At 40.9% G+C, this 27,728-nt stretch overlaps 3 protein-coding genes and 2 long non-coding RNA genes across 6 annotated transcripts; 2 read left to right on the forward strand and 3 right to left on the reverse strand.

Moving 5' to 3' along the window:
* Positions 1-336: 336 nt before the first annotated feature.
* On the reverse strand, positions 337-4,037 carry gosr2 (golgi SNAP receptor complex member 2). The gene is made up of 6 exons (XM_032537935.1): positions 3,815-4,037; positions 3,512-3,576; positions 2,752-2,860; positions 2,098-2,230; positions 1,716-1,856; positions 337-1,182 (listed from the first exon to the last, which is right to left on the reverse strand). The coding sequence occupies exons 1-6, from the start codon at positions 3,841-3,843 to the stop codon at positions 1,021-1,023; spliced, it is 639 nt and encodes a 212-aa protein (XP_032393826.1). The 5' UTR covers positions 3,844-4,037; the 3' UTR covers positions 337-1,020.
* Positions 4,036-10,825, forward strand: LOC116703285 (uncharacterized). 2 transcript variants are annotated; one of them, XR_004335386.1, is made up of 4 exons: positions 4,036-4,099; positions 4,823-4,912; positions 9,862-10,014; positions 10,700-10,825. It is a non-coding gene; the product is annotated as an uncharacterized LOC116703285 (long non-coding RNA). The 2 variants fall into 2 exon arrangements; XR_004335385.1 differs by lacking the exon at positions 10,700-10,825 and adding an exon at positions 10,246-10,488.
* On the reverse strand, positions 7,523-27,728 carry LOC116703283 (uncharacterized). The gene is made up of 3 exons (XR_004335382.1): positions 27,391-27,728; positions 12,924-12,925; positions 7,523-7,534 (listed from the first exon to the last, which is right to left on the reverse strand). It is a non-coding gene; the product is annotated as an uncharacterized LOC116703283 (long non-coding RNA).
* wnt9b (wingless-type MMTV integration site family, member 9B) lies at positions 13,275-19,107 on the reverse strand. Its single transcript, XM_032537934.1, has 4 exons — positions 18,862-19,107; positions 17,995-18,248; positions 16,062-16,327; positions 13,275-14,670 (listed from the first exon to the last, which is right to left on the reverse strand). Exons 1-4 carry the CDS (start codon positions 18,945-18,947, stop codon positions 14,209-14,211), a joined length of 1,068 nt encoding a protein of 355 aa, XP_032393825.1. The 5' UTR covers positions 18,948-19,107; the 3' UTR covers positions 13,275-14,208.
* Positions 20,605-27,147, forward strand: arf2a (ARF GTPase 2a). The gene is made up of 5 exons (XM_032537936.1): positions 20,605-20,832; positions 23,508-23,662; positions 23,768-23,878; positions 23,970-24,094; positions 25,831-27,147. Exons 2-5 carry the CDS (start codon positions 23,518-23,520, stop codon positions 25,990-25,992), a joined length of 543 nt encoding a protein of 180 aa, XP_032393827.1. The 5' UTR covers positions 20,605-20,832; positions 23,508-23,517; the 3' UTR covers positions 25,993-27,147.

Raw genomic sequence — 27,728 nt, forward strand, 5'->3', positions numbered from 1 at the left:
CTCTGTATTTTTAAAAAACTGTTTTAGCAAATAAAATCTTGAGTTCATGTGTTTTTCAATAATATATAGGGTTAATGAAATTCACAAGTAAACATAGCCATTCAGCAGTGAGATATGAAAACACCAGCATCGCTTCATTGGGAGAAGTCTAGCATCCATGCAGGTGTCAGTGTCAAAACTGAAACGCTAGATGGTGCCCTTGTTGCATTGAATAGATTTGTGAAAACAGTTTAAAAAACAAACAAGGGAAAAGCATAACCGCTGAGTTAACACCCCTCAACTTCAACTCTACTTGACTCCTGTTAAGAGCCGATTCCAGCAATCATTTGATAGATATACAAAGGAAATGAAACATGTTTCATTATATTATTGGAACTCAATCACTCACATAGTGACACTAGACCCACGCTTATATGGGAACATTTCTTTTTTTTTTAATAAGTTAATTGCTACTTCCATTGTCTTTCATAACTGATGCATGTTGCTGTTATGTACATGATCAACACAAAACCAAACATTCCTCAGGGTGTTTTCTTGAGTTGCACTGTAATGAAACCTTACATTTCTATCTAAGAACCAACTAGGCAGAATAACAGGAACAAAACGAATACCTTTTCACTGGAGGCAAGAGCAAGTTGAGTATAACGATCAGTATTTTTGAAAAAGCCATTTGGGTAGTCACAAGAGTGATGAAGTGGTTTTGATAAAAAAAAAAGACTATTATGGATTTGTTTTAGTCATCTGAGGAAAGCAGCAGACCTATGATGCAGTTCAATGCTCTATTGTAGCTTCAAGTGGAATAAAATACTGAATGTAATTAAGGTCTTCAACCTCACCATTTTGCAGATGCTCAAAATAATTGAAATGGTGGGGGGAAAAAACTATATTGGCACAATTTATTAAAAATATATTCAAATCGGATGTTAAAAATTCTATTCTTCCTCTTTTCACATCATGAGGGACAACGTGCTGCAGAAAAGGTCCACGACTGATCACAACGTTGTGGACAGATGATGGTGGTCAGCCCAGGTATCTGATTACCAGGAAGATGAAGATGCAGGTCAACAGCATGCCTCCAATCATGATGAACTTATCTTGGGTTGCTCGCCTTTCTATCAGTCTCATCACTGTGTTAGACAGCCCCAACATGTTGGCCACATCCAGCATCTTCTTATGGGTCCCCTGTGCAGAGCCCAAACAAAGCCATGTAAATGGATATAATCACATGTGATAGGCTATAACCGCCATAAATACACCAAATGGTTGGGAAAATTCAGACATTACATGAACACATTGTAATTATCTAGACTAATTTGTCTGATTTTGGGAGTAGTTGAGTGCTAACACCCTCCCTGACGTGCCACTCCGTCAGAAGTTTCTCATGGCTAGACAACCGGGCTGTGAGTGCTGCTCAGCAGACACACCCTGATAAGAGGAAGCCTGAAGCAAAACCAGGAAGACCATCTCCTCCCTGGAAACAAGGACTCACCCTCTAGCTGAGCATATGCACACTAACAATACAACTATTGTGATCAATGTGAACAGCAGAAACTGGGTCAGGGAACTTTTTTATGTTGTTTTTGTTTTAACCCGTAGCTATCCAGGGAATATTACCCTTCCATGCTGGTTGCTTTCTCTATTAAAAACTGAAGGTCCTCTCCTCTAATACAGATGGATTTTTTTTCTTTTCTTTTTTTTAAATCATATGCACACACCTTTAGTGTAGATCTTTGATCTCTCAGGCCATTGAGAATGCTACTGCCGCTGCCCAGGAGGTCATCCATGCCTCTGTGTGCGTTGTGCAAGTTGGAGTTCAACTGTAGGGTCTCATCTATGGGGATGGAGGTATCTGCGTCCTTTTGAACAAGAACACAATCTCTCTTTTTTAATTCCACATTATTCAACCAGAAAAAGAGTCAAAGTTCACAGAGCACTATCACAATTTTACCAACCCTATTTTTATCAGAAGACTTGGACCTCTGATTGCTGGATTCATGCCCAATAAAGTGATTGCCATCTTCACTAGGCCCAACCTAAGCTGGGTGGCAACAGTATTTGCTATTTCACTTCCAACAAGGTACTGTATTTTAGACATACGTTGGTCGTGAAGGTACGGCTCATTAGTTCCTCCCTCTCTCTCTCCTGGGCCTCTCTGGCGTAGCTTCGGTACTGGAAATTTTGCAGTGCGGTTCGAAGGTGTTGGATATCATACTTAAGCTGGTCCACTCGCCTAAGGGAAAGCAAAGAATACAGTAAAACTGTTGATTCAACTTTAATATGAAGTTGACAAAACCTCCCTCTGTAACAATGCAAAATATTATCTCGCTCACCTCCTTGATATTTTTTATGTCAATGCATCATTGAACCAAATTAATACAGAATTCTAAATTTTGAAGTTGTTCTGGCTAATGAGAACACTTCTTTCCACTCAAATCTCATACCCTTGGAATGCACAGTCTCTCACAGTCTCCCCCTACCCTTAGCTTGACTAGGATCGGAGAAGTGATGGGGTGCACTGTGTCCCCTGAGGCCTGTTTACCCAGCTCAGAAATGAGTCTTTGCCCAATGCTGCAGGAATGCTGGTGATGACGGGGATTCTGAGTAACTGTTTTCATAGAGCCACATCGCCACAGGGCAGGACAGGGCTGCTTGTCTCATCTTCTGCCCTGTGCCTTTATGCGATGCATATAACTCACCACAGCCCACTCTGGAGCTCTAGGGTCACCATCAACTGACTCTCTCCAAACTCACAATTTGGCATTCTGGCGGCGGTTCGGTGGTTCCTTGCTTGCCAGGATCTCGAGGCGTTCTAAATGATTGAAGATCTGGTCGATTCTAGCCTGCAGTTCATTCTCTAACACTTGAATAATGAGAAAGAAAGACAATACAAAAAAAAATGACAAATTAATTTGGCATAATTAATCACTGGAAGAAATACATTTTCTATTTGGATCCAGGTAAAAATGTATCCTTCGTACATGTAATAGAGTTGTTAGAAAGTAGGATTTACTGTGTTTTCTGAGACTGTGGTTACCTGTTTATCCCACTGTGACTACAGTAGTATTATCAGTGGAATGACCCTCTCTCATTAGTAAGCATGTCGGCTTAGCAAGCTACATCCTCCTCCAGCTTAAAACACATGTTGATGTCATAATTTGTGGGGGTGGGGTGTCTACTGCCTGGCTCCCACCATTATCTAGAAGAAGCCCTCCCAGCTTCTGTCACTGCACCCACCCCTGCTTCTTCCTGTCCTGGCACCAGCCTGGCCCAAAACTGATTGAGCAGGCACCAACCACAGAAAACAATCAACTGGAGAGACACCACCTCCCCTCCTGTCATTATATCAGAGAGGCAGCCATAATAAGGACTCTGTGTTGAATAGAAATTAAGAAACAATTCAGGGGAAAATTGGCAAGAAGTGGTGGCATCAACCCTGATAATTAGTAACAACACTCATCCAGAGCAGTGGGAGAGCGGATTATCACCGACCCAAAGCTTAAATCATACTTACAGTGTACTGACTGACGATCCGTTTTCTCCAGATGTCCCATAAGAGACTGCACCTCCTGGATTTGCCTTATCCAGAATAAAACATAACATTAGTGGATGGGTCCCAACACTTGATGCCAGAATACAACACTTACGAACGTCAACGAACAGCTGTGTAAAGATTTCAGTGACCAATAACCCGACCATTAAGCTAAAAGTTTGCTACTGTTAACAACGGCTGAAGTTAAATAGCCCCAGAAATAAGCTCGTTAGCTAACTAGCTAGCTAGTTGAGAGTCTGCACAGTTTCCACAGAAGACACTTACTTGTTTGTCTGATGGTAAAGCGTCTCCATCTTCCGTGATTGGTTGAAGCGCTATTTCCTCTTGCGTTGTAGCGTTACTTTATTTATAACTCCTTAATTCTGACAGGTGGCTAAGCTAGCTAGCTAGCTAGCTAGCTAACGGTGGTGGAGTGTACACGTCATCAGCAGAGCGTTTGTGTACGGAAGTAGGAAAGCGGAAGTTCTGCTGCGTCAACTGAAAGAGAGAGGGGGAGGGGAGGGGGAATGAAGAGTGCTCACTCTGTCTAAATTTCTAGACACTGGAAATGTAAGTGCATATCTTGTTGCTCCTGTACCGGCTATTTCTCTGAAATTTTTGTGTGTAAGGAACGTTACCCGTCATGAATACCATATTTAGTATTTTCTTTTGATCACATGTGTGTGTTATATGTTATTTTTTTGTTTTTGTCATTAATTTACGATCTTTGGCTTGTACAAAATGCTAAAGAAACACCACCTGGTGTCGACACCGCTCAGTGTAGTTTCCTCCTACAGTGCGCTTTGGAAGGTCTGGCAAAGCGAGCCTACTCGGTAGCAGACACACTCGTTGGAAAGATAATACAAATCCCATTGTTTATTTACCGTCATGAATTGTCCTTTTTGGTTTTAAATCATAAATGCTGTGATATTTCCCTGAGATGAAACAGGCTACAAATGCTAGAACTAAATGTCATGCACAGTGAATCCAGGTACAGTGGCTTACAACAGCCCGTTGTGGACAAGTAAACATTTCGGTTAAACCCTTCAAATTTAAATCTAGGCTGCAGGCAATATTTTCCATTATATTTGATATTCTCTTAAACGCAGTAGCGGACAGGTGTGGTAGCAGAGATCATTTCCCCTAACCCAAGACAAACTCTGAGAGCATGTAGCGTAATCTGTTGACATGTAGACATGTGGCAGGAAAGACTCTGTGAAACATGTCCTGGGGCTATAGCTTTTGTCATCTCACACTCATTCTGTCTAATAAGTCTGTCCTCCTTTTCCACAGATATGTGTAAGAATATTCCCGCCTGACCACTCAGAAGCTTCCTTCTTGCCTGCGGTCAGAGACACCAAAACTAATGATATCAAACTTTCAGTAAGTCACAGATCACTGTGGACAGGATGTCTGAAGAAGGAGACAGGTTTGTTTGTGACGTTGTGAGAACTGTGTGAAAGTGGCATGCTTAGATTTCCCAGAACAAGCTGGGAACATTTCACAATAGTTCTTTGGTGATTTAGTGTGAAGAAAAGCATCCTGGGGTGATGTCTGGCACCTTCACAAAACCACATATCAATCAAGTTGCTCCAACCCTCCATCATGTCGCTGTCTACTACTAATTTGGGAGGGAAGAATTGATGAGCAAGCAAAGCATATCCAAGCATCCTTTAACCTGATTAGTGCAGTGAGCTGTTACAAGCTACCGTTTGCCAGTGCTAGCCGTATTTGTTTACCTCATTCAATGCAGCAAGCAGAAGTCAGTCCAGGCAGTTTTCCGTGGCTGCCTGATGGTACTTGAGTTGATGGTTGTATCTTCAGGCTAGATACTTCTCAACAGAGGTCCTTTTCACCCACCCCCACATGTCAGAAACCTTGAGATCTGTTCATGCCACTTCTTGCTCTCGCTGTTCACCATTTTCGGTTGTCATAACACATCCCCAGGGCATTGGTTGGATGTGCACAGCTTTAACCTGTTGCTCAGAGTAGAGACGATGCAGAGAAAGGGAGAAATAAGGCCTTCTTCAAACCTTTTCCAAACAGAACATGAGGCACATTTACCTCTCTCTCAAGGTCACAGGGTTCTCTCTGCCTGTCCTTTATCTTTCAGCCCTGAGGAAAGGATGAGATGAGCTTACTGGTTGTCCTCCACACCTGAGCACCACGGGCACAAAATGAAATCCAGACTCCAGGTGTGGAGCATGATCACGCCACTCCGACTGACCGAGAGATCATGTGTGGTTAGACCTTGTTTGTCACTTTTATAGTTTATTGTAAAGGTAGAGCTAAAGGTACTTCATTGTCATATAGAAATACATGTAGTGAAATTCATTCTCTGCATTTATCCCATCCCTCAAGGGAGCAGAGGGCAGCCATTTACAGCGCCCGGGAACCAACTCCAGATCTGAGCCAGTGTCTTGATCAAGAGCACTGACTGTACATGTGCAAAGTTAGGGTTCTGTCCAGTTGTTATCACCACAAAGGAAGCTACTTCTTAGGGTGTGTGTGTGTGTGTGTGTGTGTGTGTGTGTGTGTGTGTGTGTGTGTGTGGGTGTGTGTGTGTGTGGTTTGTTGTGTGTGTATTTTATCAGTACATCTCAAATTTAGTTTTTTTGAAATGCTTCAAGAACATTTAGTTTAAAGTTAGCTACCTTGAAATTGCACAAGTGCAATATTGGTGCTCTTATTGAATGAAAAAAGACATCCAGTACACATGTATCCCATAATTATCCAGCTTAATGTGTATTTAAAGCAGACCTGGATCCAGATTCAGAAATGTTTATGTATTCACTTTTAACAAATTTAGAGCCTTGGTGGGGGTGGGGTGTGTGTGTGTGTGTGTTTGTGTTTGTGTGGTGTTTGTGTGTGTGTGTGTGTTGTGTGGGTGTGTGTTGTATTTTATCAGTACATCTCATTTAGTTTTTTTGAAATGCTTCAAGAACATTTAGTTTAAAGTTAGCTACCTTGAAATTGCACAAAGTGCAATATTGGTGCTCTTATTTGAATGAAAAGACATCCAGTACACATTATCCCTAATTATCCAGCTTAATGTGTATTTTAAAGCAGCCTGGATCCAGATTCAGAAATGTTATGTATTCACTTTTAACAAATTTAGAGCCTTGGTGTGTGTGTGTGTGTGTGTGTTGTGTGTTGTTTGTGTGGTTGTGTGTGTGTGTGGTGTGTGTGTGTGTGTGTGGTGTGTGTTGTGTGTGTGTGTGTGTGTGTGTGTGTGTGTGTGTGTGTGTGTGTGTGTGTGTGGCCTCCTCCTCACTGGATCATCAAAGAATTCCATTTCCTGGTGAAAGGCTTTGGTCCTTTGGGGACTCCAGCTGGAACCAAACCCAGTTTAGCGCTGGATCAATGTCTCTGTCCTGGTTAGACAACAGGAGAGTTGTTATGTGGTAGGAAAGAAAGCACTCAGTGTACTCCGTGACTACCCCCCTCAATAACACTGTTTTGTTTATCAAGAGAAAATTATATGTTATTGAATCACTTTTATACAACATACTTAATGATGTTTTCCAGGCAATATAATACATCATAACTCTTTAATGATTGCCCAAGACAAGAAGAAGCCAATTATGAGAAGCAAAATTGCCTTGGGTCAACAATTTTTGGATACCAGTCATTTTTTGAAGGCACACTGATCTTCTCACTCCCCCCGAGGGAGATGATCCACTCGTCTTTGAAGCTGTGATGAGACGCTGAATGAAAGCAAATGAGGGCCTGTCAGAAATGACAGGAGAAACTCATAAGCTCCCAGTGTCTCAGTGGGTTCTGCTGGGAAAGGGGTGCAGAGGCGGGGCCGGAGGGGTGGCCAGGGGTGGCACAGGCTGCCTCCCCTGGAAGCTTATTCTACCAGAGCAAGAAGGTGATAGGTGCAGTAATTGGCTTGTTAGTATCAGAACCTCTAAATGAAGTGACATCACAAAGTCAAACAACCACAAAGAGATTTAAAATGACTAGAAAGAGACAGAAACGACTGTGAAGACATGCAAATGACTACAAAGAGACACAAAACAGATGTGAAGAGATGCAAAACAACCCCAAAAAAATGCTAAATGACCACAAGGAGATTCAAAATGAATACAAAATGCAAAGGAACCACAAACAAATGTAAAACTATTACAAAGAAGCAAAACAACCATAAAGAAATGCAAGATACCTACACAGAGCCGCAAAACAATCACAGAGAGATGTAAAATGACCATAAAATTATGCAAAATGTCTACTGTAGTTCTGTATCTCATTTAGTTCTGGTGTCTTGCTCTGATATAGGGGGGCGGGGCACCTTTTACTTTACTTTGTCTTATAATCTGTCCATGGCTGTAGGTTATTTGGAGTTACAGACAGTAGATATTTACTGATATTAATCATGTTAGAATTTTTTAAACACATTTATTTGACATTTATTTATTGCAATTTTAAATTTTGAGTGAACAAAGCAATGCCTTTCTCAATAATGAGAGGTGATCAGCCTCACGGTTTCCTGCTTTTTTTTTTTTAACTTCCTCCGAGCTTTATTTTGTCTGATCTCAAAGAGCATAGAGTGATAATACAGCTGTCAGACACTCTCACACACACACTCGCACGCGCATAGAGCCCTGTGGCCATACCACCTGTGACACCCAGACCTCTGAGGATGAGAGATGCCCTCCACCCTTGCGGTCGGATGACGGCTCAGCCAAGATGGTAACACAAACAGCAACATGGCACGGAGCCCTACACTGGGCTTCCCCTGCCTGACAGCTTACCCACCCACAGTCATGCACCCACTCACAACCAACACCCTCATCGTGACCAAGTCAGTTGGCCAGAGAGTGCGGTTCACAGAGCTCAGCAGATAAAAGATTTTGATGGCACATTATTGCGTGTCTGAATCCTTTAATGACAGTGAGGATTTAATAAGTAAGAGTACTCCTGGACATGAAGCCAACAGATGGCATAATTGTGTTGCTGCAGATATTACAAATAATCACAGACAGCATTCCAGACTTATTTTCTAGAGGTGTTGCTGGTTGAGAGAACACATAGCTCTTCTCTTTATCTGTGTTTTTCTCCATTGCATATTGTTGGTCTGGGAAAGTTTTGTTTTAGTTGTAATGGAGGTCAGTGTGTGTGTGTGTGTGTGTGTGTGTGTGTGTGTGTGTGTGTGTGTGTGTGTGTGTGTGTGTGTGTGTGTGTGTGTGTGTGTGTGTGTGTGTGTGTGTGTGTGTGTGTGTGTGTGTGTGTGTGTGTGTGTGTGTGTGTGTGTGTGTGCGGGGCTGAGAGAAAGGCAGAGGAGTACCATATATTGAGCATGGGGAGTCAGTTATGAAGGTACATGAGTTCTTATCATGTGCTATCACAGCGGCTGCAATGAAAACCCTGCTGTTTGCAATGCAGGTGTTTCAGGTTCATGGGAACAGACTCCCCCAGGAGTTTCTCAGTGTGTATGTGTGTGTGTGTGTGTGTGTGTGTGTCGGGGGGTAGCAGCATATTTTGCTGTGTGAAATACAAATACATAGTATTGTTTAAAGAAAACAGCTATAGGGATGGTTGTCAATGTCACAAGTAAACCACTAAGAAGGCCACAGCGCTAGTTAGTTGGTGAACCGACAACAAAGTAGAGCTGTAGCAACGATTTTATTAACTATCAATGAATCTTTTTAAATGTTTTTTGATTAACTGATTCATCATTTGGTCCATAAAATGTCAGTTAAAAAGACTCAGAGCCTACAGCCACGCTCGCTGACGTTTATCAGGTGTAATAATTACAATGTTTACCATAGTTTAGGATGTTAACATGCTAACGTTTGCTAATTGGCTGCTTCAGCTGTGGCTTTTATAAACCAAATTATTGGACAAATTCATATTTTTGAACTGATAGTGGCTAGAGTTACTAAAGGAAATTTAAATTACAAGATTTCATGGCAATCCATCAAACAGTTGTTGATATATTTCAGTCTAGACCAAAGTGGCATACTATAGAGCCATGGCTAAAAATACCCATCGCAATTTCCTAAAGCCCAAATATTCAAATTTCTTGCTTTGTATGACCAACATCCCCAAAACCCCCCAAAATGTTGTTGAAAATCTGCCATATATATATGCCAATGGAACTTCTGTCAATCAATTAATTGAGTGATTATTTCAGCTCTAGAAGAGAAGGTGAGGAGGAAGGCCCTGTATATCACGCAGACACCTTCATATAATCTGTTCTCCAGGCTAGACTCTGGTAGACACTACAGGCTACTTAAAAATAAAGACTTATTTGTCTGCTCACATTTTGCCCATTACATTTCATTACTATTTAAACTATAATACACTTTTTCCCCCTCTGTCCTCAGGTGAAAATTCATCATTTCAACCCTGTTGCCCCTTCAATTGACCATCCCACATGTATGCATCTTCTCTACACCCATGCATCTCATCTCCCATTGTGAGGAACTCAGGCACCATCCCAGTCCACCCCAGCCTCTGCGTTAGGCCCCCCCATAGAGGTATGCACTCAGCCTTGTCATAGCTCTAGGCAGTGCATGTTCTTGTTGTGGGTTGAGCAATTGCATTAGTCATTTCACATTCCAAATTCCTACCCCATGTATTCACAAATCTCTCTCTATTTCTTTCTCTCTCTCACTCTCTCTCTCTCTCTCTTTCTCCCCTCTTTTGTGCACCAAATCCATTTCCCTCCTCATCCTCTTCATCATTTAATTTTCTCTATGCCATGTCAGGGTGTTTGTGGGGATTAGGCACAGCACTGATGTTATCTAGGCACCTTCTCTTCAGAGGCGGAAGTCTTGTGGGGTTTAGATGTTTGACCTGAGGCTCAGAGGTTCCGATTACAGGACGGGACTGCGCTTTGTGTCCTTGAGCAAAGTGTCTACCAAGCCTTCTACGCTTCAGTTAACATCTACTGTTCTTACACAAATAAGTGATGTATAAACCTGAAAGCTATGTATGTTGCTTTGGATAAATGTCTTTTGCCAAACAAAGCAATTATAATACATACCGTATCAAAAAAATCAAATAATGCCTCAGCTCAGGTGTGTCAATTCAGCTTCATTCATCAGAGCACAGTGCACTGCTGCACAGACCGGCATAGTAACCTTTACCTGAACCACGCCAATGCAGACACAAGAGATAGTGTTACCACCAGCGTAACCCTACATTGTCCATGTCATTCAGTGTCTCAGGGTGACAGAGATAAGTTCCAGCAGCTCCAGCATCCAGCAGCCCGACCGCCCGCACTGGAAAACCTGACTATAAACATACACTCACATATCACTACTACTAAAGTGACCACAGGTGTGCACATGGCAAGTATGCACACACATATGCAAACACCTTTCTGCCCTCACCTGTCTCCTGTCAGGACTGTTTCAAACTCACACATAGGACCTTGCATATTGCACCCCTGCTCCGTCCAACCCCCTACCCTGCTCAAAGCACCCTCGGGGCTTGTGCGTGCGAATCCGGTTGTGGACTCAGTAGCCCCCATTGCTGCACCCCTTCCACTCAGGGTAGTGAGGGAAATGAAGGCTTTAGGAGTTCATTATAAAACAACAACAGCAGCAGCAGGGGATAGGCCTCCTGGGGCCACAAACTACCCCTTCTCATCCCTCCATCCTCATCTTATTCTTTTATGTCCTTCAATATCTCAACCCCGATCCACCCTGCATTCTGCGACACACTCCGCTCTCTTATCCCACAGCTCTGCTGAGAAGAACATGGCTTTTTTTTTTAAATACAGCATTCATGTATAACAAAGTTAAATATTGATCCACAATATAAAAATATGACGAGTTAATATAGTGAGTCAGTAGTCTCAGTGTATGAACTTGTTTGACCTGACGGCTGACGCATTTATGTATCACTGAACTGAAGTTTTTCTTTCCTTATTGTCTTAGAGGGGAAATTAATATTGAAGCAAAGGGTACAAGTAAAGGTTTTATATTGGTAATATAATGTTGTTATTAGATAGACAAAAACATATTGTTGCTGTCCTGTGTAAACCACGAATTTCAACAATGTCAACTTTTATGAGCTTTTTCAACCAATCCAGTAGAGTTCAAAATGGTGTTTATCACTTTAGAAGTGGAAGGATTTTTCTCAACCCTTAAAGGAACATAAAATCTGTTGGTACATCAGAAAAATGTAAAAAGGGCCAGGTTTAGAGATACAAGGTTTTCATTCTGGAATGATTAGATTTTTAGTGCTGAAGAAAACGTATTTTTTGTTTTTTGTTTCAACAATTATTACATTTTTGGAATCTAAAAAGAGATAAGAGATATTAGAGTAGAAAGATTGATGATTATTCTCTATTTTACACGAGGAAAACCTTCTAGCCTAACTCATTAACATTTGTCACATGGCTCCAATTAAGTGACATTTGGCTCATCTCGTAGTTTTATCACGTTTTATCGCTACATTAAAAAGGGCTGATTTTTGTCATGCAGTATACTACTCATGACACAGAGATAATTTGCTCCAACAATATTATATATTGTACAACCACGATCGAGATTTTGAAGGTCATTAAACTTAGTAGCTTTAGAATTGTCCTATAATTCACTGGAATACTTGGGGTCTCTGGTTGATGATCTAATAAGGAATAATAATGTGCAATCATAGTAATTAGAGAGCAACATCAAAAGCACCCAAGCACACACTATAAATACCTCATACAATAGCCCTCTGTATGCTGTCGGTTCACTGATGTTTTGCAAATGAGTGCAACGTTATGATTCACAGATAATAGCATATAAACTGCACTCATCGTCATTCTGGGGCAGCACAACGTTGCTTTCTAATGGTGAATCGAGGGTCAAACGCTCTGTAAGACAGCATTCTTCTGAGTCATTGTCGTCATTATGATTGTCATCGTGGTTGGTGTGCTGGCTGGAGGCACAACACCTGTATGCGTGTCCTCCAACCACCCCTCGCCTTTTACTGGGCGCTTGAGGGTGACGCAGCCAGACCACAGTCCTTTCAGATGAAAAGGAGGGCAGGGCAGTATCAGCAGGAAGTGGTTTTGCTCGATAGATGCAGGGCACAGAGTTTCAGGCAGGTGTATTGCTGTTGCGTGTGGAGTGTGCGTGCATGTGTGTGAGAGCACGGTTAAGGGTACCTGCCGCCGGCAACTGAACAAGACACAACAAACACACAGCTCTTACAAATAAATGTCCATTTAATAATCTTATTTATTTTAAATAAGAAAGTCATTAAAAAAACACATTTGAAATCTGGAGATATGTATTACCAAATTCAAAAGAACTGTACAAACATCTAAAATATGATCTCTAAAAATGAATGCAAAGGACAGGACATAGTTCTGCATAGCTCATAAATCTTACTGATATTTGCCAAAAGATGAAGTGAGGTAGAAAAATATGATTCCACATTGTCATACGCCTGGAGCCATGACATGAGTTATATTCATATCATATATATACAGTTTAGAATCACTCAAACAAAACATAAACCGGCCAATAAAATAAACCCTCGGGCGTAACGTGCACTTTTGACTTGCACAATTGGACGCTTGAGAGTTGTCTTGGATGTATGGATAAGTGAGTAAACATGGGGATTTTCCTTGATTAGCAATTTTGGAAAATGAGGAGCATTATTAGCCCACTTCAAAGGCATTTGGAAAAAAGATGTGGCTAAATTAGACTTTGAAGACCAAATAGTTCTGGCAGGCGATTTTAAACTTGAAAGTATAACATTGTGTGTGCTTCTATAAATACGAGAGGAGGGGTGGTATGTTCAGAAAGCGTTTTTCATTCTTTTGTTTTTCAAAGACAGTGTTTGGTGTTTCCCTCACTATTACCCCGTGTATTTCCCTTTGTTCGGTTGAGCAGACATTAGGCTACATGTAGAGATTTCCATAGACATTTCCATAAGAGCAACTGAAACCCAGCTTGTTTCTTTACACACTAACCCTGTTAATGCTTCTTATTGTTGTTGTTTATATATCAGTGGCACCCCTCAAAGCTTCCAGTGATTCTGTTTAAACACAGTATATAACGACCTATAGATTTTTCTAACGTTTATTATTATTTATATACTTTGTATTATATGTAACAAGAGCAACTTAAGTGCTTTTTAATCAGAAATGAACTAACATTTCTCCACAGCAGACAGAAAGACAGACAGGTGGATTCCTTTTAAGGCCATTTTAGCCTTAGTGGCAATTACGAGAAGGTTAAAATATAAAGCAGCAGTACAACAGATACAATGACTGATACAATAAATAGTCAAGTGGAAGGGCCCAATGTAATTAGAATACAAAGTCAGTGTCAGAGATCCCCTGCTGACAGGGTTAGATGTCGTACTGCTGGTGACGTTCAGTCCAGTACCTTTTTTAAGAGCTTGTTTCCCCTACGTCCCAGTGGAGTGGGAATTCAGTGCATCCAGCAAGAGAAAAGCAGAGTAGTTTAAAAACATCCTCACCTACAGTAAGCTGCTGCGTATCAAATTGGTGATGATTAGCAAATAACCAGCAATATTATAATGTTACAAGTGTTATTGCTCCCCAAATCACATGCAGGCCAGACTGGAGATCTGCAAAGACATGCTCTGGTGTGAGATCCCTCAAGGAATTGTATATAGGAGCTTAAAGTTCATCCATGTCAATATGTCAGGTCAATGATGAACTCTTTGTCTCTCTTAAATTTCTTCTATCTTATCATTTGTTATGCATTTTTGCAGGTGTACACCTCCTCCTCTCTCACACATGTTTGACACTCCACGTGGCAGCACCAGCGTACCTGGCAGTGGCAGGACAGGCTGGTGAGGCGCATGGCTGTGTTGTAACCACGTCCACAGCACAGACTCTGACAACTTGTGTCTTTGGCACACGACCGGCCGCCTGTGCCCGGGGAGTAGCGCGAGGGCCTGCAGAAGCTGGGAGAGTCTTCCAGGTAGACCAGGTCAGTAGTACGAAGGCTCTGGCCGTGGCGACGGGGCCCAGCAAGCTCCGTCTCCCCGGTGGCTGCGTTGGTGACACTCAGCACTCGCACTGCGGTGTCATACCTGTACTTCAGCAGCCGTCCAGTGTCATGGAAAGGAGACAGCTGCTTCCAGCAAGTCCGTACGGCACAAGAGCCGGAGACACCGTGACACTTGCAGGTTGTTTTCAGCCCACTCTTCACTGCCTGAGATGTGAGGAAAAAAAGCAAGGGAGGGGAAGAAAATGCAGAGATGTCAGTTCTTTCAGTTGATTCATTACCTGGCCTCTTATCTGGGAGGTCTATCTGGACAGAGTGAGACAGTTTCCTGCAGGGTGGGTAGAGGGTTAGGAGTGGTGGTCTGGGAACCTGCACCTTTAGCCCACCTCAGTCAAAAATTTTGACATAATGGATTGAGGGGGACTGTTCAGAATGTCGTATTTCATTGCATTTCTCACTTGGACAGCTCTTGCAATTTTTTTTTTCTCAATGTGTTGAAACTAGCTCTGTCTGCTTCTCTCCTGTCTCTTTCCTCAAGCCCGAGGCATTGGTGACAAACGGTGCAGACAGTGGAATCTCTCCACCCTGTTCTTTGTACATGCCTGCTCATGGAAAACATTGATAAGAATTTCTGTGCAAGAAGTGCCAAAAAAATGTAGCAGCGTTTTGTCATGGTGCCCCCTGTTTTAGGTTAATAGTTCACTGAGCTTGATGGTCAGTGATGAGAGCACTATCACTCAGCCTGAGAGCTGCTGTCTTGGCGGGGGCCAGAGATAGGTCATGCAGAGGGAGCCAGAGGGTACTTCTGGATTTAAAAGTGCTGCTCAGTTCCTCCCTTTGCAGGTATGAACCCCTCAGGGGCTTCAGAGCACCATTACTGAAAGATGAGGGGGGGCGCCGACCACTTCATGTTTCTGTTAACACAACTTGTGGTCTCTTCTCGGCCACATTGGGATAAAGTGAGGAAAACATTTAACTCAGTTAAGATGAGATGCTGATGCCTTCAGTTCTTCCTGTTATGTGAGCTGCAGGAGTCAGAACCTGGGGCCTGCCATTTCAGAGCAACACTTATGAACATTAGGTGGATTTATGAAGCGCACAGTGATCCAGTAAGTGGAAAAAAATGCTTGCTCGTATATTAAAAAGAGGCCTCGGTTATAATCGTTGTCTCCGACATGAGACCTTTAATTTTCTGTAGGCCCGCACAGCAAGCTTTATCATGTCTAAGAACACCTGGCTCCAACGATCCTACAGCCGTCTTGACTCCCTGCTGTACTGCCTCACCCTCTGTCTCTTTATTATCCTCCAAGGCCAACGACGGCAGCAAATAAAGGGGCATTTGTTTGGCTGGCACTGTGAAAAATATGCAGGTGAGCTTTACAATTCTGTATCCTCTTATGGTGCTGGAGTGTGCCAAAAGGTATAATTGTAGTGTAAAAGCCCAACTAATTGAGCTAAGTGTGGCTTAGGGATAGGTGATGTTTGTGATGCCGTGGCCTCGGGAGGCAACTGCATCATAAAAGTAAGAGGGGGCTGTTTTGCTGAAGCACATCTGATGCACTATTTCTACTCCTTTAGCTTCATTTGTTCACACTCACCCGAATTCCAACGTTGATGTTGTGGGCGTCAACTTGAGCCCTCAGGTCCTTGCTGACCTTCTTTTGGCCGAGGAACTTCTTGAGAAACTTGGTGCTATATTTCAGGTTGTCCCCGCAGACCCCCCACTGCCACGCTTCTCGATGCTGGATGCCGGGGGAGTCGTCACATGTGCACCTCTCCATTCGGCCTGAGCTGCACGCTTTGGCGAGTGCATGGGTTAGCGCCGCAGAGGACACTGCCAGTAGGAAGGCAGTCTCCTTGAATGCTGGGATAGATGTAACAGACAAAGAAGGTGGATTTATTTTGTTTAAATATTTTTAATGTTTACATGTCAGTTTGTCAATATCTAGGACCGATTTTAAAGAGCTGAATTAACAGCTTTTAATGCAAGAGCTATTTTTTGCATTAAAAACTGTGTTCTGAGTGCAAGGGATTAATTCATAGTTTACCATCCAACTGCCTCCTGTGCCATTGAGAAAGCCTTTAAGCCAAAATGTTTACAAAGAGCTCACCAGGTTGTCATGGTTTGCTACAACCACAGCATTATTCTGCAAAATGTCACGTGTAATAATTCCTCTTCTTTACTTTTGGTTACACACTGTTATTTGCTTCACCCAGAGCCATTACCAGGGTATATTTTGATCCAATTAATTATTATTTTGACTAGGAAGGATTTTCCCAGATGAAAGTGGGTAATCGTGCCACCCTTTTCCTCTCTGAATGGGCGCTTTCCCGAGATAAAAATAACCACAGGGCTTGAGCACTCTGCACCGCACCACAGTTCTTGGCTTTCTACTCCCTCATTATCTCCATGCTGACCTGTTCATGTTCTCCCACACACTGATATTCATATGCATAAAGCATTTTCTGTGCACAGCAGACCTGCAGGGGACTTGAGCTGTTTCCAATATGGTGATTTAGTATGGCATATCTAAAGTGTAGCTAATCAATGGTTGAATCAAGTCATGGAATAGTACACTACTTCTTGAAAATGTTTTTAAGGGGCTGTATCAAGTCAAGGGACCGTGCAGAACATCTTAAGTTTCACACAATACAAGAAAAAGGATTTAGTGTCACCAGGTGTCATTGTCACAAACGCTTTGGTGTTACAGTTGCGCAAAGTACACAAGTATGACTGTGACTTTAAATCACACAGTCCCTTTGTCACAACTCTAAAACAATTAATGGTCTACTAGCAATGTCTCCAAATGCTACATAAAAGATAATAGAAAAGCTCATTTCTGTGTTGTAAAATCAGGGCCGCAACAACCAATACAAACAACATTAGATAGTCTAAAAAACATATCTATGTGTTTTATTATTAAAGAGATAGACATAATATATTAACTGATATTAATTTTATACTATTTTTGTGATGATTAACACGATTCTAAATGGAAAAGTAACTTTAAAGGTTTTCATTTGACCACATCCCTGGGTTGACATGAGGCTTATGAGTCACACCATTGATTAAAAAAAATATATATATTTTATTTTTATTTAAGGTAAACCACAATCATGTTTGATTGCTGTCTCCAGTCTTGGCCCAAAACTTTTGTTCTCAACTTACTAGGCTACTAGTTTTGCTGTAGATAATCATTTGGTTTTACGATAAATGGATGTTGCCATCAACGTCAGGGCCATGCAAGCATATGCAAGCAGATGTGGCTGACCACCCCATTTTGGTATCTTATCAGAGACACTTGAGCAGGACACACAAAAAAAACATACCGCATGTCATCTAAATGGATGCAGATTAAAAAATGCCAGCGATGCACCTGCCTCACTTGATGTAAATAAAGATTAAGACAAATACAGATAAAATACAAAAAGAGGACTGTACAACTGGGTGGTCTCAGGTTTGAGCCCAGCAAGCCGCTTTAGATGACGGAAGTGCTGAACCTGTAAAGCGTGTTGAAATTGTATTCTTACCTCTTTTCAGAAGGCTTCCCCGGCCGTCCAGACTGCAGTTCCAGCGCTCATTCCTGAACTGATACCGACACTCCAGGAGGCTGAGGCGCACCGACTCCCTCAGCGTCTCTGCCAGACCAGGCTCCCTGCGACAAAGCCTCTTCTGCCGCCTGGTCAGAGTCATCTGCTCGCACTGCTTCAGGTGGGCCTTGCCGGTCGGAGGTTCATTGGATAACGGACCTGGTAAAAACACCAAGGGTTCCCGACCTGTCAGCCTTGGAGAGGAGAGAAAAAAACAAAGTCCGATGAGTTGCATTTAGTCTTTGATAAATGCATCTAACTTTGACATAAACTTTAGGAATATATGGTCACTATTAAGGTGAAACATTGTCCAATAATTATTCCATCACTGCAGTTATTTTTAGACCTAATAGAAACATGGGATGGATTTTTTTTTTTACGCTGTTTACTCAGTCTTGTCACCTGAAAAAATTAACTCCGTCAGAAAAATTAAACTAAAAATATGAGGCTTTATTTTTTTCTGATTTTTAACAATACTGTAAACAATAAAAATCCATATACGTGTAAAATGAATGGTAATTTAACAAATCCAGAAAAACGCGGAAGAATAGCTAAATAATTCCGATAAATTTGGTTGAGATACATCTTAAATTACCACTGGTGAGGAAAATAGTAACAAATTTGCATGTCAATTTATTTCATACAACACAATAACAATGTACCTCAATAGTTTGCGCGCAATTACGCGTGCGTAATTTGGCTAATAGTTTGTAATGGTCGTCGTTTTGATCCCCTCTAAGGGTTAAAACAACAATAGCAACCAATGAATGAGATGAACAGAAATAAAAAACAAACAAATCGGCTGACCCAAAATAAGCTGCAGTGTGCGAGAGGAGGATGCAGAGCGCAAAGAGTCGCAATAAGCAGGCGGTCCGTGGGAGCCTGGAGCGCATGGTGCCGGGTTGGCGCTTCTCTTCATCTCGCTGATTCTTCAACGGAGAAATTCTGTGCCGTTTGGTCGGCGCACCTCTTTAACCGGCCCCACATGTACACACACTTTCAATCCGGTGCGAGAGGCCCAGTGGTCCGCTGGGAGGCAGGGCCCTTTGTTGGAGAGGAGGGGGGGCATCATCTTGCTGCAACCTCATTGGATTCTCTCATTATTGTTACTGTATTCCCTCCCACTGTAACGCCACCCAGGTGGACGAAGCTGCAAAATGACTGTGTTTACCTGCTGTGATGTAGAAATCTCTTTTACTCTGGGTACCCATCATTAGGATGCCATCCTAGGTACGCACTGCTTTACATCGGCACATTTTAGGGAAACTTGGTATTTAAAAACTCCTTTCTGTTAAAGCTTTTATTTGTGGTCAGTAGGTCTCAACTCATTAAGTAATTACATTTTTTCACTCAGGTTTAATTTTTAGATACATTGTTATTCTGTTTAGTAGTCTTATAAATGATATTCAGCATAAAACAGCAGCATGGTGGTTTCATGATCAGAACCCGAAGCTCCACCAGACCCGAGGTTTAACCCACAAAGGCAGCATGCATCCACCCTGAAGTGTCCTTGACCATGGATAAAGCAAAAGAGAATTTCCCCATTTCAGACATATAAGTTATTACATTATAATCATTGCTTTTAGACAGCAAAATCCACCAATCGTGCTAAAAAAAATTAAAGCACAGCATTCAAGAGAACCCTATGGATGACATGTAAATGATCCATGAAGACAAAGATTAAAGGACACAACCATACAGTATGTTATTAAAGGACCTATGGCCTGGTCTTCCCGTCGAACACACGCCATGTACTTTCAAACTTCACTGGTCCTTTAGAGAAAAGAAACAACCATGGTTAGAGCCCCATCTACTGGATTTAATATAGAAATACAATCTGGGGACATAAAAAAGTACAAGTTTATTAGATTGATTTTTATTGATTAATTAATCATTTGCTTGATAAAATGTGATAAAATGGTGACAATCAACCATCACAATGTTCCCAAAGCCAAAGGCGATGTTCTCAAATGTCTTGTTTTGTCTAACTAAAAGTACAAATACCAAAAATATTATCATATAATGTCATATAAACCAGAGAGAAGCAGCAAATCCACTCAATTGTGAAATTGGAGGCAGAGGTGTATATTAAACGATTAATTTATTATCAAAATAGTTGCTGAGTATTTGCTATCCACCCCCCATAATCCATATGAGGAAAGATGCTTTAGGTTTAATATTTTGTAAATATTAGCACCAATGAATTATATACTGGTTGGTGCAAGGTAAAGAAGTTCAGAGGATAAGTTTGTAACAAATTTGCGTTTAGGAGGGACCTAGAAAAATCAGAGACAATCACAGGCTTCCATCCTACAGTGTTCAGAAAGGGGGCCTTCACGTTTGACAATCGTGAAAGGGGGCCAAAATAAGTGTAACACTGTGACAACTTTTACGTTACATTTGTTTTATTTTCTCTTTGTATTGTATGGTGTTAAAAGTGACCATAACCCAAAAACGTTTCTCCTTCTTCCTGTGGGTCCAAATGATATGATGCGCCACAAAGTTATAAGGGAGAATTAAACTATAGATCCAATCCCATTTTGTTGTTGTACCAGACTGCAAACGTGTTTAATTCTGCTGGAAAGGCGTGCATTTCAACATGGGGTCTATGGGAATTGACTCTCCTTTGGAGCCACCCTCAAGTGGCCACTGGATGAACTGCAGTTGTTGGCACTTCCGCATTGGCTTCATTTCTTCAGCACCGGAGGTTTAGAGACGTGTCTCAGCCTTCATTTATTGGTCAAGACCAGGAAGAAGGACTTAGAAGCACCAGCCAAGGTACAACTATTATTTGTAATTAGCTAAACATTTTACATTGGTTTGTGATAAAAGTCAGAGATTCATTTTCATTTAAGTAAGGGTGGAGAGCATTAACCTGTTGACGTCAATCACTGTTTTATTTGTACGTGACGGAGTATCTAGTCTGTAAACGATAATCTAGCTAATGTTATTCTTCTTCAAATATGGCTAACGTTAATGTTAACGTTAGTCTAGCTAGCTAATACTTCCACTTGGGTTGTCGCCTGCTTTATGGTCAGCTCACTAATTTAAACGTGTTTGCTGGCTGTAAACTCTCTTGAAAATGTAGCTAAATTGTCTTTTTTTTGTAAGAAATAAAGGTGTAGAAAACGGAGAAAAAAAAGTCATTCCTGTTTACTCAAACAAAGGAGTAACGTTAGCCTTTAACGTTAGTTGAAAGTACGTCATTTGTTTGAGAAGCTGGATGCTATCCGAACCCCAGGTGAATGAATGAAAAAAAGGTTTGTTGGGATTTCAAAACTACAGAAATTAATTCTGATATAGGCTATGTTTTTTTTTAATTATAATTAAGCAATTCGTTCTTACATTGTTCTGCAACGCAAGTTTTTCATTGTCATTAAATCTGTCAGATTTTCTTTATATCGATTAATCACTGAATCAATAAAGTGTATGTTGTTTTGTCCAGCCAACAGTCCCAAGCCTAAATAATGATGTAAACTGAGGCTGAACCCATATGTTTGGCATTTGTCTTGATAAGTGACTTAAATGAAAAGGCTAATTAAGTTATTTACATAGCTGGCATTACGATTTTCTTTTTTTCTTCTTCGAATAATAGACTCGTTGTTTCAGCACTAGCTATGGTTATGTTACTAAAATTGAGGCTACATTAGGACACTATGTGTCTGTTGACAACTAGAGACACCGTGCCTCAACATGTTTTGCTCAGTTGTGTTAAATATGCAGCTCAATGCAATAGAGGTTAGCACCAACTTGCCAACAAGTAGGCCTACGTAAAAGAGTGCGCATTCTTTAGAAACAATAACTATATAGATAGATGCCTACTCTTCAGCAGTATGAGGAAAACACAACAGAAATATGATTTGAGAACCGTAGGCTTTTGGTTATTTCCTGTCATGGAGCATAACATGACCAAGAATGCAGAAGAAGAGGCGAAGAGTGAATATATTGGCTATTTCGAGCTGTAATGATTCGTCAGTTAATCGACTAGTTGACAGTAGGCAACAGAAAGTGAATCTGCAACTGTTTTGCTAATCAATTAAATAAATGGCATTTAATAAATAATTTCATTACATAATTTATGTTTTCTGACATATTAGCCACGCTAGCATTTGTCGTCTAACTTGTCATGATACAGTTTATGATGAAAATGTCTTCAACGTATCTCTTTAATCTCTTTTTTTCACTGCACTACCTATACTTTATATTTTATTTTCTTATATTTTTATATTTTTATATTTCTTGTCAACACTGTAAAGGGGTTTCTTCAATCTCATTGCACAGGTACTGCACTTGTTTATAATGACAATAAAGGCTTTCTGTTCTATTCTATAAAGATATGTTGTAGTTCAAACCATCATATTTCTACATAATTAGTCTAAAAACAAGAGAGTGAGCACATAGGAGTAGCTGCAGTTCTTGCAAAGTCTTGAAAAGCATTGAATTCAGTTTCCTTTTCTTAAAGGCCTTTGCAGAAAACAGTGTAGAAAAATTTTTATGAACTGAATGAATCATTTTTAATTAGCTAATCTGTCCATTTTCTGCTGCAAGGTCTAGGTTGCGTTGCTTTAATTCATTATAGAATTAGGAAATTGTTGTAATATTCTATAGGCTGTTCTATGTGGTATTAAAAAGGTCTTAATAAGTGTTGTATAGAATTGTATAACCTCTATTTGGACATACAGCATGTATTATAATAACGACATGCACTTGTATGTAATGCTGGGCTATTTAAGTTATGTTTATGGAACTAGTACTTCATGCTGGAGTTTTGTAATGCCATGTCACAGCAGTGTCACTTGAACAGGATCAAAAAATGTTCATGTCCAAATGGGTAACTTTGGACACTTACTAACTTTATGGGTAACTTGATGAACATGTGCCCAGTGAAGTCACTTTACCCTGCAAAAGTAGCTAACTTATCACTACTTTGATATGAATTGCAATGGTCTGTCTTGTTTACCTCATCACTTAACCATCACCACCATCAAGCTTTTGCAAGTTAAAATGACAAACACGGTGGCGGCAGCCCATAGAAGCTGTTGCTAAATGACATTAATTCTGTGAGTAACTTGATAACTGACTAGAAAATAAGACATGTCAGAGTTAGTTGCTACAGCTGTTGTTTTAATGTGTCAAATACATTTAATTTAATTTAGGTAAATATAAGTATCAGATTGGACTTGGTATTGGCCAGTATACAATATTGGAGGACTCTGATCCGAAAAAAATTTGATTAGGACATCTATACTTAGACTTTCTTTGGATATTTGTTATTGTCTATAGCAACGTTGCCAATTTACCTGCTATCTGTAACGGACAGAAACAATCTTAAGGTCACAACAAAATGAGCTTCTAAAGGTGGAACTTTAACACTGGATTCTCTGTCATAGTTTACAGTTTGGTGTCTTTATTTTTAGAGACCTGGCCACTCTAAAATATGTCTCTTTCTGCAGGTGAGCCAAGATGGGAGCTTTTGCTAGCCTGTTTAAAAGCTTGTTTGGAAAGAAAGAAATGAGGATCCTAATGGTAGGACTGGATGCTGCTGGAAAGACCACTATCCTGTACAAGCTCAAACTGGGAGAAATTGTTACCACAATCCCTACTATCGGTAAATCCTGTCCAGCATATTTACAAGTTGTCACACTGCATGGTCTTCTTGCCAATGCCAAGATATTAAACATTTGTATCCCTTTGTTTTTCCCTTCACCCGCAGGTTTTAATGTTGAGACAGTAGAATACAAGAACATCAGTTTTACAGTGTGGGATGTTGGCGGTCAGGACAAGATCCGGCCACTCTGGAAGCATTACTTCCAAAACACACAAGGTGAGAGACCTTTCATGTTGCCAGCCGACTGTTGGATGGAGACCTTTAGCCACTGGCTTTATACAAACCTCCCCTCCTTTTCCGTTTTCAGGCCTTATCTTTGTAGTGGATAGTAATGACAGGGAGCGAGCTGGTGAGGGGAAGGAGGAGCTGATGCGAATGCTGGCTGAAGATGAGCTGGCGGATGCTGTGCTGCTTGTGTTTGCCAACAAACAGGTGAGTTTGAGTCACTGAGGAAAAAAAACAGTGGGAGAACCTGGCACCTATCAATTGGTCATTAATCATTGCTCACTGAACAGGGGATTGGTCCACTAATGTCATGGTATGATCAAAGGAACAAAGATTGCAGACGCAGTGGTAAATTAAAAGTTAGAGAAGCGGGCTTAAGATAGAAAGGTTGAACCCCCAGACAGGCAGGATACATCTGGGTTAAGAAAGTAAAAGCGCAGCACTCGCCCCAATTTATTAGTTTTGTTTAGATAGCAGAGATTTCCCGTACTGATCCTAGGGATCTGTATTGGGGCCATTTCTGCTCTTCTTTAAAACAGCCTACTGTAACACCACTGTATAACTGAGTGTTTTTGTTGTTACAACTCCAACAGAGGAATTTTCTCTCGATCACCCCTTCAGTTTCAGTTGCCCTCTCCCACTTTCCTATTACATCAATAATTTGAGCTTATAAACTTAATATTTTTGATTAAGGACCGTATATATTTTAGTAGCTCCTGAACAATAAGGTGTTTTAGATTCAGTAGGCTACAGGGTGTAAGATACATATTTAATTAACATTTAGGTAATATATGTATCCGTTTGGCCGCTGTATCGGCTGACACACAATATTAAAGGACCAAATACATTTGTATAACATTAGTCTGGGGATGTTCATCAGTCCACAGTCTTTATAGGCTTTAGCAAATTTTAATACTATTGTTTAAAAATGTATAAAGTTGCATTGTTAACAATTTTAAACAAATAAGAGCACTGATACAGGATATTGCAAAATCTAAGCAATTAAAAGGCCTTAAAAGATACAGATACAGAAAACTGTATTAATCCACAAGGGGAAATTCATTTTTACAGTCTATCCCTTTCATGTCATAAATAAGTACAAGAGTATTGACAACAATCAGAATTTACATCCACATCAACATGCAAGTGACAACAAGAGCATAGATCAACAATTTGTATTCATTAGCCTGATGGCTGAAGGAATGAAATAATTTGCATATCGATTACTTTTTCCTGGAAGAACACAATAGCGCCGACCTTATAGCATAACTGAAAATTCACTAAAAAGTGTGTAGTCAGGTTGAGTTAATCTGGACCACTTGCACCTTCTACAGAGAGCTGAGGTCTTTCTGCTGGACTCCAGTGATCTTGGAGCAGACCGTTTTGTCCTTCACAGACAAACCTTTAAAACAGCACAGAAGGGAAAAAGTTAAGACTGTCAATAAAAGTCACTAAAGACACTAAAAGAGCTTCCTTAGCAGATGAGTTCTCTGCTGCCCCCTCTGGACTCTGTAGTCTGTGTTCTCATTACATTTCAGCTAGGAATCAAACACAGTTCCTAGGTATTTGTATTCAAGAACGATTTGTACATCTTCATCATGTATGATGCTCGCTTCAGGTTCGACACTACCTTTTCTGAAGTTGAATATCAGTTCTTTAGTTTCCGTCACATGTATGTAAGTCTAGACAATTTTTGTTGCACCATTTGACGAATGTAGGTAGGGCAGCACTATGATCAGATTTGTGGCCATGAATGAGAGACAGCAGTGTGATGTCGTAAGAGAATTTGACGAGGTAACTACCTTACTGAGAGGACATGTAGCTGTCTGTATGCACGATTTAAAAAAAAGAAAGAAAAAAAAGCAAGGGGGTATCAAAGTGATCTGTGCAACCCTTAGCGGGGACTTTTTTCTCTTTTCGTTAATAAAGTGTTGTGTTTTCAGGACCTGCCCAATGCAATGAATGCAGCTGAGATCACAGACAAGCTGGGCCTACACTCCCTGCGCCATCGTAACTGGTATATCCAGGCCACATGCGCAACTGCCGGAGATGGTCTTTACGAGGGTCTCGACTGGCTTTCTAACCAGCTAAAGAAAGCAAAATGATCCGTTACTCCACCTTCTGTCTGTCCTCTCTGTCTGCAGTGTACTGGTTCCTGGTCTCATTCTCTCCTTCTCTCTCTTTCCTCTGAAGCGTTGGACCCTTTGCCAGTGCTACCCTGCATCTGTGTACTGTAGGTGTGTGTTTTTTGGATATGTGACATGTGAGTGGGAGCAGCCAGGTTGGGTATTGAACACAGTTAACTCTCAAGTATCTCATTCCTCCAGTCTCAGCACATCCAAAGCCACTGCTCTCCACACAGAAAAAAAGACACAGGATGTTGAGTGTTGTGTAATTTTGTTTTTAAAACTGCTAGTGACATTTAGGTCTTTTATTCACCTTGCAAAGACACACAGTATACCACAGTGTCATGTTTGATACGGTAAAACATCCCACATCCCAGTTCACATTCTTTTGAAAATGTGGAGTTTTGGTGAATTTAAGTTGATTTTGACTGCTGCAGTGAACACTGGATACTTATTTATTTCCTCTCTTTCAGAAATGTTTGAGTCCCCAAGTCTGTATGCTGTACGTCCTGTTACTGTCGGAATGTAGTCAGCCTTTCTGTTTCATGAATGAATGAACTGAATCATTTCTTCAGTTTTTAAACTGAATTCAGTGCCACCTCTAAATGTTTTCCCTCTTATGGCAATAACCTGATATATATATTTACATGTTTTTTTAAAGACAGAGCTTTAAAAGATCCATCAGGACTGAGTCTAGAAAAGGCAATACATGTTACAGTGTATGTTTACATATATGGAGGTGTGTTGTGTGTAGCTACTGCATTGTTGGTGGTGGAGTGTATCCGACCGGTGCTGTTTGGGTTTCCACCTCGTCCAGTTACTGGATTGGTGAGGCCTTTTGTTTTTTGGACTTTCTTCCACTCTTTTTTATTTACTGGTAGTCTTATTTTCTATTGTGTATAGTTTGTTGTGTCTGTTTTCCTTTTTTAATGTTTCTGTTGATGCACAAACAACCTGGTTTACTTTGGCATGAGTTGACGTGCCAGGTGTACAAATGCTCTAGGGACCGATTGTTTAGATTCGGAAAGTGCCCATTGTGTTTGGTTTGCAGGGCATGAGTTTTCCCACCTGTGGTTTTCTAGAGGACACAAAATTGTCAGCCTGTCTTTGATTAACAGTACAGTTGAATTGGAAGTGTTTGCTCAGGTCCCCTTATGAATCAGCACGGTAAATGCTTCCTTGATGCTTCAAGCTTTGCATTGTTTCCCCCGCATGTAGCCAGGGCACTTCCCCTGGAGTTATTTACATTATGTCCCGGTAATGCCGTTTGCACAACCTCAGCAACTTGCACAACACAGGCCTATGTGAAGACAGTGGTTCATCCATCAGGCTTTGCAATGAATCCATTGACAATAACCCTTCCCATTGCTCTCCAACAAGTATGAAAGTAACAGAATAATTCCCACACACCACTGATGTCAATGGCGACTGCAATTAATTTGAAACCAATCTTGAACTGTGCACACCAAGGTCATAATATCACACTGACCTCCAAAGGAAAATACATTTTCCCTTGTGTTTTTCTATGAGTAGGCATTGAGTTAAGTTTTCTTGGGAGGTTTGAATAGCTAATTGACTTTTCTTTTGGGGTTTTGTTTGTCCTTACGTTGGGGTATTTATTGAACATCAGTAGAGTTCACAGGATAAGCAATTTGGGCTGGTTATCATTTAAAAAAAAAAAAAAAGCGATGCTGATACCAATACCGTGACTTTGA

Source organism: Etheostoma spectabile, chromosome 15 (genome assembly GCF_008692095.1).
Source record: "Etheostoma spectabile isolate EspeVRDwgs_2016 chromosome 15, UIUC_Espe_1.0, whole genome shotgun sequence".
NCBI lineage: Eukaryota > Metazoa > Chordata > Actinopteri > Perciformes > Percidae > Etheostoma > Etheostoma spectabile.

Bases quoted from the DNA above. Each gene is read 5' to 3' on its own strand.
- gosr2 (XM_032537935.1), bottom strand. From the start codon at position 3,843: ATGGAGACGCTTTACCATCAGACAAACAA. The intron at 2,861-3,511 runs GTAAGTATGATT...TCATTATTCAAG, and splicing joins GGATCGTCAGTCAGTACACT to TGTTAGAGAATGAACTGCAG. The intron at 2,231-2,751 runs GTGAGTTTGGAG...GCTTTCCCTTAG, and splicing joins CGCCGCCAGAATGCCAAATT to GCGAGTGGACCAGCTTAAGT.
- wnt9b (XM_032537934.1), bottom strand. From the start codon at position 18,947: ATGCGCTCCAGGCTCCCACGGACCGCCTGCTTATTGCGACTCTTTGCG. The intron at 18,249-18,861 runs GTCAGCCGATTT...CTCCTCTCCAAG, and splicing joins CACACTGCAGCTTATTTTGG to GCTGACAGGTCGGGAACCCT. The intron at 14,671-16,061 runs GTGAGTGTGAAC...CTCACATCTCAG, and splicing joins ACATCAACGTTGGAATTCGG to GCAGTGAAGAGTGGGCTGAA.
- arf2a (XM_032537936.1), top strand. From the start codon at position 23,518: ATGGGAGCTTTTGCTAGCCTGTTTAAAAGCTTGTTTGGAAAGAAAGAA. The intron at 23,663-23,767 runs GTAAATCCTGTC...CTTCACCCGCAG, and splicing joins TACCACAATCCCTACTATCG to GTTTTAATGTTGAGACAGTA. The intron at 24,095-25,830 runs GTGAGTTTGAGT...TTGTGTTTTCAG, and splicing joins TTGTGTTTGCCAACAAACAG to GACCTGCCCAATGCAATGAA.